This window comes from Tachypleus tridentatus, chromosome 6, assembly GCF_004210375.1.
Source record: "Tachypleus tridentatus isolate NWPU-2018 chromosome 6, ASM421037v1, whole genome shotgun sequence".
Classification (NCBI taxonomy): Eukaryota; Metazoa; Arthropoda; class Merostomata; order Xiphosura; family Limulidae; genus Tachypleus; species Tachypleus tridentatus.
The window spans coordinates 43,645,996-43,663,084 of NC_134830.1; the positions used below are offsets into that span (position 1 = coordinate 43,645,996).

Sequence of the window (17,089 nt, forward strand, 5' to 3'; positions counted from 1 at the left end):
TGATTATAATTTTATTTGAAGCGAGGGAGAAGAAACGGATTAGTGAGAAAAGTGTGGAGACATCACAATCGAAATACCTTCGTAGGAAGCTCCTAAAACAGCATGAACTCATTAGAAAGTGTGGCAGTAATGGGTTAGTGAACCAACACGTAATGACACTTATTTTAAATACAATACTCCTGAACGTGTGAGAAGACACATATGTTGATGATGGTGTAGCAAAGAAAAGATGACTATGATGATGATCCAAATGAAGATTTTTGTAACATAATATATATTTATGTAACGGAGGATTTTTTCTAAACACTTGTCCGAAAAATAATACAAAATTCTCCTAACACATCTTTACAAATTATACGTATCCTGTTTTTGAGTTTAGACAAATAAGAAAGTTTGACGTACTCTGAGGATAATGGAATTCAATAAATAATTTGAACTTGAGTTTTTTCTAAGTTGTTTTATTCCAACTCAAAATAAAAACAAAGAAAGAATTATGTTATGGCCGAGAAAAATAAAACAAGAAAACAACCGACTAACCGATTACTACCAAAACTTAAATAAAAATAATTTGTTGTGTGGACTTCAGTTATATTCTAAAATAATTATGCATATAGTATCTGTCATCATTTTTTTTCAACTTTTGCGCAAAGCTGCAAGGGGGTTACCTGCTTTAGAAGAGGGTTTGTTTGTTTTTGAATAGAGCACATAGCTACACAATAGTCTATCTGTGCTAAGCCCACCACTAGTATTGAAACCCAGTTTTTAGCGTTGTGAGTACTCAAACATATTGTTGTTCCACTGGGGGAGCACGTTAGGGGAGGGAGGACTAGAGGGAAAGCAGCTAGCAGGTCATCACCATCCATTGTCAGCCCTTGGTCTACTCTTTTACCAACGAATAGTGGGATTGACCGTACACATTATAACGCCCTCACGACTGAAATGGCGAGCATGTTTGGTGTGACGTGAATTCGAACCCACGACCTTCAGATTACGAGTCGAACGCCTTAACCCACCTGGCCATTCCGGGCCCTGTTATCCTTATGGAACGCTCAGGTGAAATGGGTAAATTTGTAACAGTGTATGTATTTAGAGAATTACGAAACATTAACTGTGTGTGATCATTGTTTTGTTTGTTTGTTTCTTTAGCTTTAAGCTCAACAACAAAAACGAGTAAACTCGTTTTGGATAAAATACTACACTGATCAGTGCAGTTTTCAGTTACACCAGCATTCGTCGTCTCAGTTGTGGATCGATCACAAAAGATGTTCTCCAAGGGAGCCAGTTACCGTTGTTGGGAAACAGCTTGGGAGGACATGTTGTTTACACTGAGTTTTGTATTTTTGTTTTTTCAAAACTGAAGAGTTTGTGGCTATCTAATTTTGCAGCTAGATTTAGCAACCAGGTTTTGTATTGGTTTGTAAGAATGGAAATGTGGAATGTACTTGCCTATGTTGGACAGCGTAAAATTAAATTACTATGTTTACAGAGAAAGATTATGTTGTATTTCCCACTTGCTGAGAAGGCTTAGTTGTTAAATACAGTTTACAGAATAGTCTCGTATAATATAATACTCCAGATATACTTGTCAAACGATCAGTGCTACAAATATACGACCAATGGTCATATATAGGTATATTTGACTGAACGTATTGAAAAACACAAACACACGAAATAATTGGACAGTATAATCATGCAAGATAGACAATAACGTGATGTAACTATAAAGCGGTTTTATGTTTCGTCTTAGATAAAGTATGTGTAGACCTGGACAAGGTCGAACGCCCTGAAAATACGCCAAATTATTTGTGTTATGTTTCTTAATGCTGATTAAAGTATATTAGGGGTGTTGTTCATGCTTTCATTACAGCTGACTCAGGAGACCATCTATTCATTGATATTAACGTTCCGGGTTTTCTCCTTTATTAGGAGGTTTTTGCGCCTAGCAACATTATATTTAATAAATATATTATTTTGCTAGAATCAAGCGTGATGAAATTTTGATTAAAAATGTCTACGTATGAGGAAGTTTGCTTGTAACAATGTTGTGAGGGAAGTATTATAACCACGAGTTTTTCTTATCTAATTAATTCGATGATTTTAATTATTTGGATTGTTCAATTAAGGTTTTACAATACCAATGTAATATCACGTCATAAGATTACATTAAAGAAGCAGAAATATGAGTTACGGAGTCAAACTATACTTTTATCTCGTGATTATTGAATACAATTATTGAACACATTAAAGCAGTTTCCGTTTCATTGTCTGTCGTCTACAATAGAAATTGTTATATCAAATTGTATTGGAAATGGATAAACATTGTTCCACGTAAATCAAATAAGTTATTCATATATGTTTATAAACATATTGTTCTTCAACTCATAAGGAAATACAATACTAATTATTAGTTAATAATTGCTACCGTTACACAATACTGGTGGTGTTTGGTTATTTCTAGATTTTTTTTTCGTTTCTTTAAAGTTTAAGCAAACAACGAATGTTTCTTTGTTTTTGAGTTTCACGTAAAGCTACACGAGGGCTATCTGCGCTAGCCGTCCCTAATTTAGCAGTGTAAGGCTAGAGAGAAAGGCAGTTAGTCATTACCCCCTCCGCCAACTCCTGGGCTATGTTTTTTACCAATGAATAGTGGGATTGACCGTCCCATTATAACGCTTTCACAGCTGAAAGGACGAGCATGTTTGGTGTGACGGGGATTCGAACCCAAGATCTTCGGATTATCACTTGAACGCCTTAGCTACCTGGCCAATAACAAATGAAAGCAATATTTCTGTTACAAGGTTTGATTAGGGTAAGAAACAATAATTTTGTATTAAACAAAATCTATGTCCAGTTAGATATGAAAAAAAAAGAAGTATTCTGATTTATTTTTTAAAAGATAATTATGGAGAAGCTGTTTGGGAAAACATTTACTTCAGGTTGTAACCAATTTATCTAAGGGAAGATTTGTGAGAAAGGGAAGGACTTCTAGTGCTAAGATTGAAAATTCTGACTATTAGTTAACAGAAGACAAAGAAATGAGATTTAATTTACTAAATATTTTAAGCGTGGGAAAGAAAGTGACGGGAAACAAATACTTCTTTCTAGTAATTTAGATTTGAATGCTGTGGAAGTTGTTGTAAAAAATAAGGAATACTTTAATTTTAATTCTGTGCATGTTAGCAAAAGAATGCAATGCCTGTCTTTGTGAATCTAGATGGGTACTGGGTGGGTTTTTCATATAACAAAGCCACAAAGGGCTATCTGCTCAGGCCACCGAGGGGAATCGAACCCCTGATTTTAGCGTTGTAAATCCGGAGACATACCGCTGTACTAGCGGGGGGCTAGATGGGTACTAAAAAATAAAATACGTGAAGTACGGAAGCTAATCAATATAGATTATTTCTCGTTACCCAATTATTTGTAGTTGTTGGATATTTCAATTTCTATACAGTACGGCCCCGGCATGGGCAGGTGGGTTAAGGCGTTCGACTCGAAATTTGAGGGTCGTGGGTTCGAATCTCCGTCGCACCAAACATGCTCGCCCTTTCAGCCGTGGCGACGTTGTAATGTGTCGGTCAATCCCACTATTTCTTGGTAAAAGAGTAGCCCAAGAGTTGACGGTGGGTGGTGATGACTAGCTGCCTTCCCTCTAGTCTTACACTGCTAAATTAGGGATGGCTAGCGCTGATAGCCCTCGTGTAGCTTTGCGCGAAATTCAAAAGCAAACAAAGAAACCATACAGTACGTATGTTTTTAATATGTTGTGTAAAATATACGTTCATTCTTCTCAAGAGTGTTCTCTAACATGGGAGTTATTTTTATTATTTTATTTTATTTAGTGTCATTTAAACAATGTGCATAAACCTGAATTAACAGCCATTAGTTTATCTCCGTTTGCAACATCCTAGTCTTCATGTAACATGTTTCTCTGAGTCAAGTTATTTTATTTTTATTTCTGTCGATTCTCGTGGGCGTTTGTAACCGACTCTACTCAATTCACAGATCGAACAAGATTATTTTATAGAACTGTCGAATTCAGTGTTGTATTTTTATATACTCTACGGGTTATTTTACGACATACCTGTAAGGCACGTGTTTCTGGCCGTTGAATAGAGCAAGTAGAACACTTCCTAAGCCTGATAGGGATAAAGGCTGCCTCGCTGCGACCTCTCGTGATTTGACTTGCTTTTCACAACTTCCAAAGTCGAAGAAATAAAGACGACTCCGGCCTCCAGCAACTAAAGAAATGTTTAACAGCAGATGCAAATAATATACAAAGATTGCATGCTAACTCGATATCTGTGTAGACATTGTAAATAAATATAAACAACGAAAATAGAAAATCAGCTAAATAGACAATTAAGAAAATTTTAACATGTAAAACAAAAATTATTTTATCATAACACAGTAAATGGACCAGTGATTTGTTACAGAAAAAATAAATAAATATGACATTCAAGTCATTCTTAGTTGTTATTGATTGCTATTACTGTGTGCAATGTTACAATTTCAGAACGAATAACAGTTTGGACTAAAACCACTTAAGACAATGCAAGTATTTGAAACGTCGTTTTCTTTAAAGAAGTGTTAGTAAATGTAGATTTAACCACAAGTAACCTATTTTAATAATTAAAGACACTTCAAATCAAATTCTTTACATTTCTCACAATGAAAGTCCAGTGGGTAAACTATTCTTATCTTAGTTTGAGAATTTGTATTCAGGGGATAACAAGGTTGATTGGGAAGAAACAAATGAACTTATTTATCTACGTGACTGTAAGTTAGTTATAAGAAGAAATGTTATAATTGAGTCACCCAATACTGCTGTTTCTCTCACAATATTATCCTCACACTGATCAAAAACAATTTCCACTAACGTAATGAGACCATGTCGTAGCAGCGTTGCGCTTGCACAACTATGTTTGTCTAGCAACTGAGTTACAACAACTAATCAGTTTTCTGAAAGTTTCTAAATCTAAGGTCGATGCTCTAATTCTCCTTAATTTCTCAACACGTAACACCACTTTATAATTAAACTAGCGAGATTGATAGAACAAAGGATTTTATATGCTTTAGCGGAGTCACCTCTGCAATTATTTCTTAGCCAAATCAATTCATTGAAATTCTGTAAGGAGTTATACAGAGTAATTGGTTTTTTGTGATTTTTCTTTTTGTCTTTGTTACTGTGCTACTATGTCGTTCAAGAATTACTATGTTAAACAAATGATAAATACTTAAAAATGTCAGTTATAGAGAATCAGTTATAGAAAAAGAGGGGAATGTTAGGGAAATAATAGGAGAGAGTAAAGGGTTTGAGAAAATAGTTTAATAAAAAAGTTCAGTGAAATACACGTGTTCCAGTAATCCGTTATATAATATTGTAAATGATTTAACACAGACATCGTGGACAAATCAGCCGAAATGTGATGACTTTTGCTCCTTCTTAGCCTTGAATGTGATAATTTTATGGCATTGTTTATTTTTAATGGATAAAAATAAAGATAAACGTTAAATATAATTAGTTGTTCGAGAAAGGTTGAAATTCGTCTTTTTTTGCAAATTGTTAACGCAGTCTTATACCATAATATGAATATATATATATATATATATATATATGCGTGTGTGTTGTAGGTGTTTTTGACATACAGCTTAACAGTGTTGAAATTCATGTTGCTTCACGATTGACTTTGTTATTTTTACAAACTAGCTTTACATTCAACTTTGTTTTACTTCTCAAATTGTTCCATAACACTATGTAACACAAATTTTGTTCCTGGGTAGTATGTGTTATTTTTTAATTGCTTATGTTGTAAAAGTACAGAAAATGGCCATTATTCCCTTGAAACTTTGCTTTTGTGAGCTGGATAATGAAATTTAGAAATTAACCTATTTTCTATGTAAAAACGGACAAATTTGCACATTTTCATTTGCATGATGTCTGAATAAAACAACATATGAATCAAGATTTACATGTATTTATACTAAAGTTATACAAAAATGTTTAGAAAGTAGTAGTTTTTTGAGATTTGCGACTGTAATGTAAATCACTTTCACGTATCAGCCCCAAAATATAGTCACCCATCATGTTTTCGTTATAAACGACTTGGTAGCGGCGTTCAAAGTCCAGTATATCTTGGTGGAAGCGCTCATCTTGCTTCTTTGAGTATGTTCCCATGTTCTTCTTGAACTTATCAAGATGAGCTTCAATGATATGGACTTTCAGAGACATCTTGCAGCCCATTTTGCCGTAGTTCTTCACCAGAGCCTCAACCAGTTCCGCATAATTTTCAGCCTTGTGATTGCCCAAGAACCCCGAACCACTGTGACAAAGCTACCACAAGCTTTTTTTCTTTCCTACTGAGCTTCTTGGGGAATTCCGTGCACTCCAGGATCTTCTTTATTTGTGGTCCAACAAATACACCAGCTTTGACCTTTGCCTCAGACAGCTTAGGGAAGAAGTCTCGAAGGTACTTGAAGATTGCAGACATCTTATCAAGAGCTGTGACAAATTGTTTCATAAGACCCAATTTTATGTGCAATACTGGGAACAACACCTTCTGGAGGTTCACTAGGGGCTCACACTTGACATTGTGCCTCCCTACAGAGAACACGGTCCATTGTGGCCAGTGCTTCTTGTTGTAGTGCGCTGCAGTGTCCCTGCTGTCCCAAAGGCACAGATAACAGGGAAACTTGGTAAAGCCTCCTTGGAGACCCATCAGGAATGCTACCATTTTGAAGTCTCTGATAACCTCCCAGCCATACTCATTATACTTCAAGGCTTCTAGCAAGGTCTTGACGTTGTTGTATTCCTCTTTGAGGTGCACCGAATTTTAAAAGGTCTAAAATTTGCATAATATAATATCTTACTATTCAAGCAAGCAAAAATTGTCCGTATTATCTTCTAGAGTTTTTTATAATGCTCGCAGATAAAATGAGGTGTTCAGGGTTTGTTTTGATCCCCGACAGGCATGCCTAAATATACCTTGTAGGCTTCACACATTTTAGCAGATGCTGTCACAGAGTACTTTTTCGCTCTTGTCTTAATGTATTGGCCACATACATAGCAGAATGCGTCTGGAGAATGCTTGCAGCTTCTTGACGTCATCTCTGATAAAATCAGATAGGTCTACATGTTCACTTAGACAGCTAGAACTGAACTGAAGTGGTGAGTGTAGAGCCCCTGTGTATATATATATTACTATGGAAAGTTTTAGAAAATCCTAAAAGGTTCTTGAAAATCCTCGTAAGTTCTACAACATTCTAGAAAGTTTTTGAAAATTCTTGTAAGTTCGAGAAAATTCTCTATCAGCTACTCAGCACTGAATCTACCAGGAATATTGTGGAAAATGGGTAAATTTGAAAATTTCATTACCCAGGTCACAAAAGCAAAGTTTGAAGAGAAAAATAGGTCTTTTCCATTTACTTTAGGCATCAGCAATTGAGAAATAACACTTTCTGCCCAGGAACAAGAAAAAGTAAACATATTGTTACATAGTGTAATTTACCCCAATATTACAATACAAAATAGCCTTACCTCCAATTTTGCTTCCTTTTTCAGAACGGTATTGGTAAACATGAAGTGTGTAGCAGAAGTGGGAATTCATCCTGTCTTCTTCAGAAGCTGTCAATATAAAATACACAAAAATGAATATGTGAACTTTGTGTTTCATTTAACATGTTGCTTTGTTCTCAGTGCTCTGTTTTTATTTTTTATTTTTTGAGAGAGCTATGAGCCATAAAACTGAATATTAATATCTCTATTCATCAAAATTGTTTATCTTTATTTGATAGTGTTTTTAACTTCTAAACTGCATATAAGCATTTCATTTCACAGTAGACGAGTAATTTTAATTTTAATTTTATCACGTTTGGAATTATTTTATTGGTCGGCTTTTTGCAAACCTTATTGCATTTTAGGATCCAAGTAGGTTGTATGTGTGATCGATGCTTTCAAAAAATCTTTTCAAGCCAGTGACGAAACATTAACTTAAAATACGCGTTGTACTGTAACATCTATAATGGAGAGACATTTAAGCCTAATATATTAAGCGAATGTCACTTTCATTAAGATTATTACAATGAAACTCCCCTATGTTGTATGTTGTGTACAAATCTCTTGTTATGACAAAATAGTAGAAACGTTTTCTAATATAACAATGATAAGTATCTATCTAACGTGCATATACACATACGTATATAAGCAAATATCGCAACTCAATTAGAATAAAAATTTACTTAGCAAATACTTACTAAAGTACGTCATCGGTCAATAACATACATATGTATGAAGCAATCTATCAGAAACTCAGTATAACAGCAGTGATCAATAATTAGCACACGAAGATACTCAACAGATACTAAAGTACGTCATTAATCAATAACTGACACATATACACACAAACATAGATATATATACGTGTATAATAACAATCTGACTAGAGGTCTTAATGACAACTATACCTAAATGTTGTTTCTTCAGTTAATCCTACCAAGGCAGTCTTCTTGTTAAGAATAAAGCAGGCTCTCTTGGTGTCTAGCAAATACTCGAAAGAACACGTGATAAAAACGTAGCGTAATTACAATCACGATAATACACTGTTGCAGAGAAACACGGACCATAACGTTTCCTGGAACTTAAGAACAATATGACTGGAATTCAGAAACCGAAATGTAGCAGAAAGAGAAATGAGGCATGAATGAAAAAGTGAAGAAACTCGCGATCAATAGTAGAATAATAGAATTCTGAATACATTAACGTAAGCAGTGGATGCTAGATTTGTATGCAGTCATGCAAAAAAATAAGGAGCCATTTTTATTACTGAACTCATCTGAACCTAAAGTTTACTCCATAGATTGTTTTTGAAAAGTACAAAAAGCAGTTTTTTTTCCCGAGTAAGTCACAGCAATAGAACACATAACATTCTTTTGCTAAGAGATGAAAATTAATTACCTGGAATGTCAAACCGAGTTTAAGAACCTGTCTTGTTCTTTGAAAGAGAACTAAAGCGTAGACTTTCAAAATATTTAAAGCTTTTATAAAAGCTTCTCTATGTTTTTTTCATTTTTTATTCTATTTCAAGTGTTTTAACTCATGTCACAAACCTAATTTTTTACTTTCCCATCACTATATCTGAATGGTCGCAGTGGATGTACATTGCATAATTGAATGTCATTTCATGTTTGTATGTCTTTTTATTGTATATGCATATCTATAAAGTTCAAACAGTGCACTTACGTTCGGGTAAAATAGGAAGTCTTCCCATTACACCTATGGCTGAAGATAAACAAATATAAATCAAGTCACTTTAACAGTTTGTTTTAACATTTTGTATAGCTTGAACTTTACTAACCGGGTACGTTTCGAGCCTTAAGAGCTGCGTCAAGGAAAAAAAGAGCTTTCTCTGTGGTCGGAGTCCGTAGCTCACAGATATTGGCAAGCTGAGCTCCCAATAGAATTTCGTCTTGTAAAAACATGCCGGGAGAAGTTCCACCGCCTTCAGAACCTGGAAAAAGAAATATATTGCTTCACCAATAAGCATACTATAAGAAACTGTTAGATTAGCTCTTTCACGCCATATACAAGCATAGATAAAAATGAATTTATAACGAAAAGAACTAAACGTATTTCGAATTCTAAGTCTGTGTCAAATATAACAGTATATAACCATTTATAGCTATATATGAATAATGTGGAGTGAGTTTAAATGTTATTGTTTTATTTAAATTTCATTATAAAATAAAAATGCTTCTTTGAGAAAACGGTCCAGCATGGCCAAGCGTGTGAAGGCATTCGGCTCGTAATCCAAGGGTCGCGGGTTCGAATCCCGGTCGCACCAAACATGCTCGCCCTTTCAGCCGTGGGGGCGTTATAAGGTTATGGTCAATCCCACTATTCGTTAGTAAAAGAGTAGCCCAAGAGTTGGCGGTGGGTGGTGATGAATAGCTGCCTTCCCTCTTGACTTACACTGCTAAATTAGGGACGGCTAGCACAGATAGCCCTCGAGTAGCTTTGTGTAAAATTAAAAAAAACAAACAAACAATAATTTCAGTTAGGTTTAAACGCCATTCGAAGGTTTTTTTTCATATTATTCCCCAAGAATTTCTTCTTAAAAGTACAAAATATCGTAAACGAGTATAAGGTTAACGATTTGTAAAGTTTCTTTTCATGACCAAAATGTGACATAATTTGTATTGAAATCTTTACTGGTGGATAATTTCGATAAAACACATATAAAAGTCGTATATGAAAATTACTATGTAATTTATTACTTCCATACTGCGGATATAAAATAAAATAGTATTTTAAATATCAGTTACTGAAACCTAAACTTAAAAACATATTCCATAATTCCCTCATTTGACACTTTTCTTTTCATGATTACGTTATTCAGTCTTTTATTTCACAGTTTTTTGGTTGTTTTTTACAGACCTGATGCGAAAGTTGCCAACAAATCTTTTATTGTTTGTTCCTTTCCTGCTACTTCTACGGCCGACACACGCACAGAAAACCGAGAACCGGATTTATCCTTCTGGTCACTGATCAGCTGGAATAGCCAACTGATTGCACAGGGAATAACTCCTATTTCTTGAGAACCATCGGTCTGGCCAAGCATTGTTGTCGTTTTACCTAAAAAAAATTCACAAAAAATACCTTATTCAATAAGATTAATAGCTTCTATAACACCATCTATTACCTTGCCCGTATTAAATTGTAGCATTTTATATTAAAAGCTATATCATATTTTCATGAGAAAATATGCTAATATTACTGAAATATGAAAAACTGTATTCAATGACTGAAAGAAATAAACACACATATCTGCAGGTGTTAAACAAATCTCGTGAAAAATATAAAAGCGGTTTTTGATCTGGTTAATAAATAATGAGTTATTTCAGAAAACACATTATCTATTAAGGACAATGTAAATAAGACATACTTTTTTGCTGTTAATAAATGAAAAACCGTAGAGATATTTTTAACAGCTTTGATGTAAAAATCAGTCACCCAGAGTTCTTTATAACTGTTAAAGTATAATAGGCATCATAAACAAATGTAAACCGAAAAAACACATTACTAAAAATGCATTAAAATTTGTAATTATGTCAAGAAATTGACATATATTCTTGTTTTTAAGCTTACTGGCGGCGGGTAATCGTGATTATTTTGTTGTTTTAAGGGCAAAGCTACCTAGTAGATTATCTGTGCTAGATTAACCAGACATATCAAGACTCATACTTAATGCTAAGCCACAAGAGGCTGGTTGTTGTTTCTCATTATGGCCACACAAAGATACTATCTGTGCTCTGCCCACCACGGGTTTCAAAACCCGGTTTCTAACAGTAGAAATCCACTGGAGTGCAAGAGGGCCGCTCATCAAATGAAAACAAATATTTTGGGTGGAGTTTGCCGATAACAGGTGAATCTAATGATGCACAGTATAACAGAACGAGACCAACGTACAATAAGTTACGAGAGTTAAATAAATGAAATGAACAAATAAAAACAGAGTAGCAGAGTACGATAATGCTTGCATAATGTAATAAGGCATCACTTAGTAAAAAAAAAATTCATATCTCTGTGCACATTAACACACACACACACACACACACATATATATATACACACACACACATATACATATACAATAATATTTCTTAAACACAATAAATAACAAAAAGAGAAATAAAAGAAAGAAAAATGAGTAGTCGGGAAACAAGTTTGACAACCATGGTGAAGTTAATAATGAACACACTACGGTTGTAAATTATAACAAACTTACACGTTTGTTAACATATTTAGAGCTATTTCTACTAGTTTGTCAGTAGAAATAAAATAAAGAGCTAAGGACTAGTTTCAATATGAGAAAAATGCTCTTCAATCGTATGAAACTAAAGTCAAATAAAAATCGAGTTAGAAATCAAAGCTTGATTATCAGTGATTTTATTTCAAATACTCACCTATCTAGATGATTCCTTATCTATTCAGTAACAACCGTTTCGTTTTAGCGATTCAGTTAGCCATAAATCGTGAACTATCTAATGATCTTTGACTCAATAACAAACGTAAAAGAAAACATCTTCAAATGGTTGGTATTATTATAGGTCTATGGTCAATGTAAACAGGTTAACTATTTTATTTACAAGTGATATCATTCAATAAATGCTAAAACTTATTTATTTTGATGTTACAATGAAGGACTTAAGCAATACCACAAGGAAATATCAATTATGAAAATCTGTAATAAAAACTATAAGTTTGAAATTTAGATAAAACCTCGGGTTTATAGTAGTTGGTCTATAACTAGGGATACTGGTATAAGAAACACTAGTCTAAAGGAAAGAACATTTTTTTCAGGAAATATTTGGTCAAATGTTACATGTTACTCCCTATTTTACGTTCTGTTAAGTCGTTTCATGTTGGCACTATGTGCTGAATGATTTACACAAATCTCTACGGAAGACTATCACAGTATCGACTATTAACAAACCTGCCAGAACTAAACCAAAAGATTTCTGTTATTTTTGTTTCGGTTCTACATTTCATATTTTCGTAGATCAATAACAGAAGTCCACGTTCATTTCCGGTGTAGGAAAGTATACGTATTTTTGTGAACAACTGTTCCCTTCGAGCAGTTCCTGTACGTTTATGGTAGAAAGCATTGCAATAATGCGACGATATAGATACCGTTCTCTGATTAAAAACAAAACAAAACGTTATTAGTCGGTCTAAGCTCATTTGGCTACAAATCTCAAAACTAGGCTTTGCTATTATTTATGCTTCTTGTTGAACCTAATAAAACAATAGGATTTTTAAAATAAAAACAGAGTGTGTCCAAAAACAAGTGAACAAATCTTCCCACAGGCCACATAAATACTGCTATATAAAACCATAATACATGTCACGAGCTGTAATGAAAATATAGCGTAAAAATTGTCAAAGGAAAAAAAGATAAGCAAGATATAAGTAGAGATATATCATTGTATAACAACTTGGGTAAAGTGAAGTAAAAGGGATTTCTGAGATATAGAAGTATGAATATATTATTATAACGCAATCTGGGTAAAGTGAAGTAAAAGGGATTTCTGAGATATAGAAGTATGAATATATTATTATAACGCAATCTGGGTAAAGTGAAGTAAAAGAGATTTCTGAGATATAGAAGTATAAATATATTATTATAACGCAATCTGGGTAAAGTGAAGTAAAAGGGATTTCTGAGATATAGAAGTATAAATATATTATTATAACGCAATCTGGGTAAAGTAAAGTTTGTTTGTTTGGAATTAACTGCATACAAATATGGTAATTTTGACAATATATCAGATTAGGAAGTAAAGTTTTAGAAGCTATAGTAATAATAATTACAACCTATTTAACTGTTTTATTTGTAGCCAACAAATAATTAATCTCGTGGCATGGCATATCAAATTGGCACATAACATTAAAAAAATATATCCCAGTTAAATCCCGTTTTATCTAATGGTCTTTAACAACACTTTCCCGAAGTTGTTTAAATTTATTTTGAAATTGATAAAACGAGAAACCTACTGGTTATTTTCTTAATCGATCCGTTTGTCACCAACGTTTGTACCTTTATTTAAAAAAAACCTTTTCCATTCTAAAAAAATCTAAGTGAATAGAATATGATACAATTTAGTTTAATTATGTGATTAACTGCGTTTTTATATTAACTCTATAAAGACACGTTTTAATAAGTCAAAGTAATATATTCTTAATCACACTTTATAAGAATGATGTCCTGTGATGCCCTTAGAAAACTCTCTCTATTGGCAGTCTTGCTTATTTTGATGGCCATAATTAAGAACTAAAATCCAAATTACATCTTTCATCGAAACTGGAAATGAAAAACATTGGCTAGTTCAATCTTAGATTTCATTTCTTGACAAACTTTCCACGCACTATGCACAATAAGTGGACTTCGGTTTTCAAGACAATGTTTAGTTAGATCAAGGGCGTAAAGCTCCACTGGATCTGTATTGGAGAACACAATAGACTGTTCTTTAGACAACATTTTAATGAAAAAAAAAACGATTACTTGGAATTCCGTCACCAAACACGTTCCCCGTTTCAACCGTGAGAATCTTGTTTATTCATTAAACAAACTTTTTTTTTAACATTTAAAAGTTGGAAAAGCAACTTTTAAAGTTGAATTTTTAATAAAAGAAGTCCTTGAGTGGACACCAGATTAGGAATGACTTGAAATATGACCGTAATACTATACTCAGTGGAGTGTGAGGAAGATTTGCAAATTGTGGTGAGATATTTAATTAATAACTGTGGTATGACACTTATAAAAAAACTAAAGTTTTGATATTTATTAAATATCTTGTAACACAACAATCCATTATTCATTTGGAAGGAAAAATAATAAAGATACTCCCGAAACTGATTTGTTTGTTTGAAATTAAGCACAAAGATACACAATAGGCTATCCATATTTTGCCTACCACGAGTATCGAAACCCGGTTTTAGCGGTGTGAGCACGCAGACATTCCGCTGTGCCACTAAAGAGGGGAAAATTGCAGGAAGAATAAAGATGGCAAAAAGTTTATTGTGACAAAATATTAAAATGTTATGATGCACAATAGGTTCATACACTAAGAAAAATGTTACAAGATGTAACTTCTATTTTGTAGCGATTTAGGTGCTATAATGTGATGGTCAATCCAACTATTTGTTGGTAAAAGAGGAGCCCAAGAGTTGGCGAAGGGTACTGATGACTAGTTACCTTTCCTCTAACCGTACACTGCTAAATTAGATATGACGAGCGCAGATAGCCCTCATGTAGCTTTGCGCAAAATTCGAAACAAACAAAAAAGCGAACAATACATTAAATATAATTTATTGTCAAAGAGTTATACAACTGCAGTAGTCGTGACAGTATATAAAACATTCAATATAAATAAGTGAATTTTTCACCGCTGAAGATAAATAATGTATTCATTAAAGTACTAACGTCCGATGTTAATCTGGTGAAATTGAACGGTTTGTAATGTTTGAAAACTAAAAATGTTCCTGGTCAAGGTTTATATTATACAACTGCAGGAAACCAACAATATATACTGTCTCTTGGCGTGTAGCGTTGGTTTATAAGCGTTAGGCGAGCGACATTCTACAAATTTCAGTTGGCCTCACATTACTGTTACTCATTAGTATCTACACACACAGATAGTTCATTGCTGATTCTTTCACTCTGGAATCTTCTGGAATTTCAAAACAGAGATTTAAAAATATGTTATATGTATTACTAATATATATTTAACTAAAAGAAACATCAATGTAATATAAATATAAAATAGTAAATTCGTTACATGCGCAATTCTACACAACGACTAATCTGCACTGACAGACTACATGAAAGGCAGCTTGTCATCAACGACCACCGCCAACTTTTGGACTATTCTTTTACCAACGAATAGTTGGATTGCTCATAAATTATAACGCTCCCATGGCTGAAAGGGTGAGCATATTTGGTGGGACGAGGATTCGAATCTGTGTAGATTTGAGCTTAGCGTCAAACAAACATATAAAAAAACCTATTAAAATAAAAAGTTATTTTTGATAAGAAAATTAAAATGCAGCCTGTTGGTTAAGCCTAATTATAAATGGCACAAGACGTAAATCATTCAGTGTTGATTATTATGTAATATATCAGGCTATTGGTCTGAGAGTCTATGGTTGGCGTTTTATAATGCTATAGAAGGTGATATAAAATCGCGCTATGCGCTTTAGGGTTATAAGTGTATTACAAGAGTTAATATTAAATTCTATTATTCAATGCTACCAGTTCCAATGTTGACGGTGTGTGCTGTTGGCTAGTTGTTTTTTCCCTGATTTGTTAGTTCAAAACTACGGCCAATAATGCAGATTGCCCCGTGTATCTAATGTTTGCGAAAATATATTTTTGATCCCATAATTTTAGATCTTCATAGGTTCAAACAGCTTATAACAGAACGACGTTAATAATGAAGAAGTAATAACAGTTAAGATGCATGTGTGACGATTGCACAAATTTCAGTCATTTTTGACATTTAAAAGAGAGATCGAAAAAATGGCTTATTTTTAACTTGATTGCTAATTAGTAAATAATATTCTGGGTAAAGATTTGTCTGTTTTTGAAAATATGTGTTAGCTTGTTCTTAATTTATCAGAGCAAAACTAAAAATAAAACAGCTAGTTTCACCACTCGCCGCCAACTATTTGGCTACTTTTTTACCGAAATATAGTGGAATTGATCGTAACTTTATAACAACCCCATGGCTGAAAAGGCGAGCATTGTTTTTTGTGTGACGAGGATTCGAACCCGCGAACATCAAATTACGAGTCGAGCGTTCTAACTACCAGGTCATGTCAAGGCCCTAAGTAAATAAGGACATATACAAGAAACCCTTGCATCAGAGATAGACAAGTATATCTAAGGTAAAAATTACAGTGTGTGACAGGTAAAATATTATGTTATTTTTGTTATGTTGTACTGCTATTATTCAGTTACAATAAGTTAGTGAAGTTAAATCTTAGTTTAAAAAAAAAGGGAATAAACAATAACCTATATCCGATATAGGGTTAAGAAACTTATAAACCTGTGAAAAGAAATGTTACTTATCAAATAATAATAAAAAACACCTTATAAGAATAAATCGAAGATATATTTACCTATTTTTGTGAATCATTAATTTGTTTGAATGATACGATTATCAAGCGAATCTACCCCCCACTCCATGAGCCCTCATATTTTCTTCTAATCTTTAATCGTACTCGTCTATCCGAAGGATGACAACTGGACAGAAATGACTTTCCCAGAATTAATGGCGTTGATTTCCTAATATTACATAGTAGACTTAGCGGGAGTTTTTCAGTCACAATCACAATATCGTTCAACTATACTTAATAGAGTAAGCGGAAAACAGGATATTGGTGCCCCAAGCTGAAACACACAGAAAAACAACGAAAAGAAATGTATTATCTAAAGTACAGTCGGATAAAAAACTATTTTTATCTACTTCTCTGCACTCTCTGATCAAATGAGATTTCTTAGAAAGAGAGAGTACAGAATCAGAGCTTTCTTCT

At 33.6% G+C, this 17,089-nt stretch overlaps 1 protein-coding gene across 1 annotated transcript in view; it reads right to left on the reverse strand.

Moving 5' to 3' along the window:
* LOC143252353 (uncharacterized) overlaps nt 1–17,089 on the reverse strand; it is a 235,130-nt gene that overhangs the window by 28,948 nt on the left and 189,093 nt on the right. Inside the window, exons 7-10 of the mRNA XM_076504337.1 lie at nt 10,430–10,627; nt 9,351–9,503; nt 7,535–7,621; nt 4,082–4,238 (exon numbers count right to left, since the gene is read on the reverse strand). Coding sequence (XP_076360452.1) covers nt 4,082–4,238; nt 7,535–7,621; nt 9,351–9,503; nt 10,430–10,627 — 595 coding nt within the window. The remainder of the gene's footprint in view (nt 1–4,081; nt 4,239–7,534; nt 7,622–9,350; nt 9,504–10,429; nt 10,628–17,089) is intronic.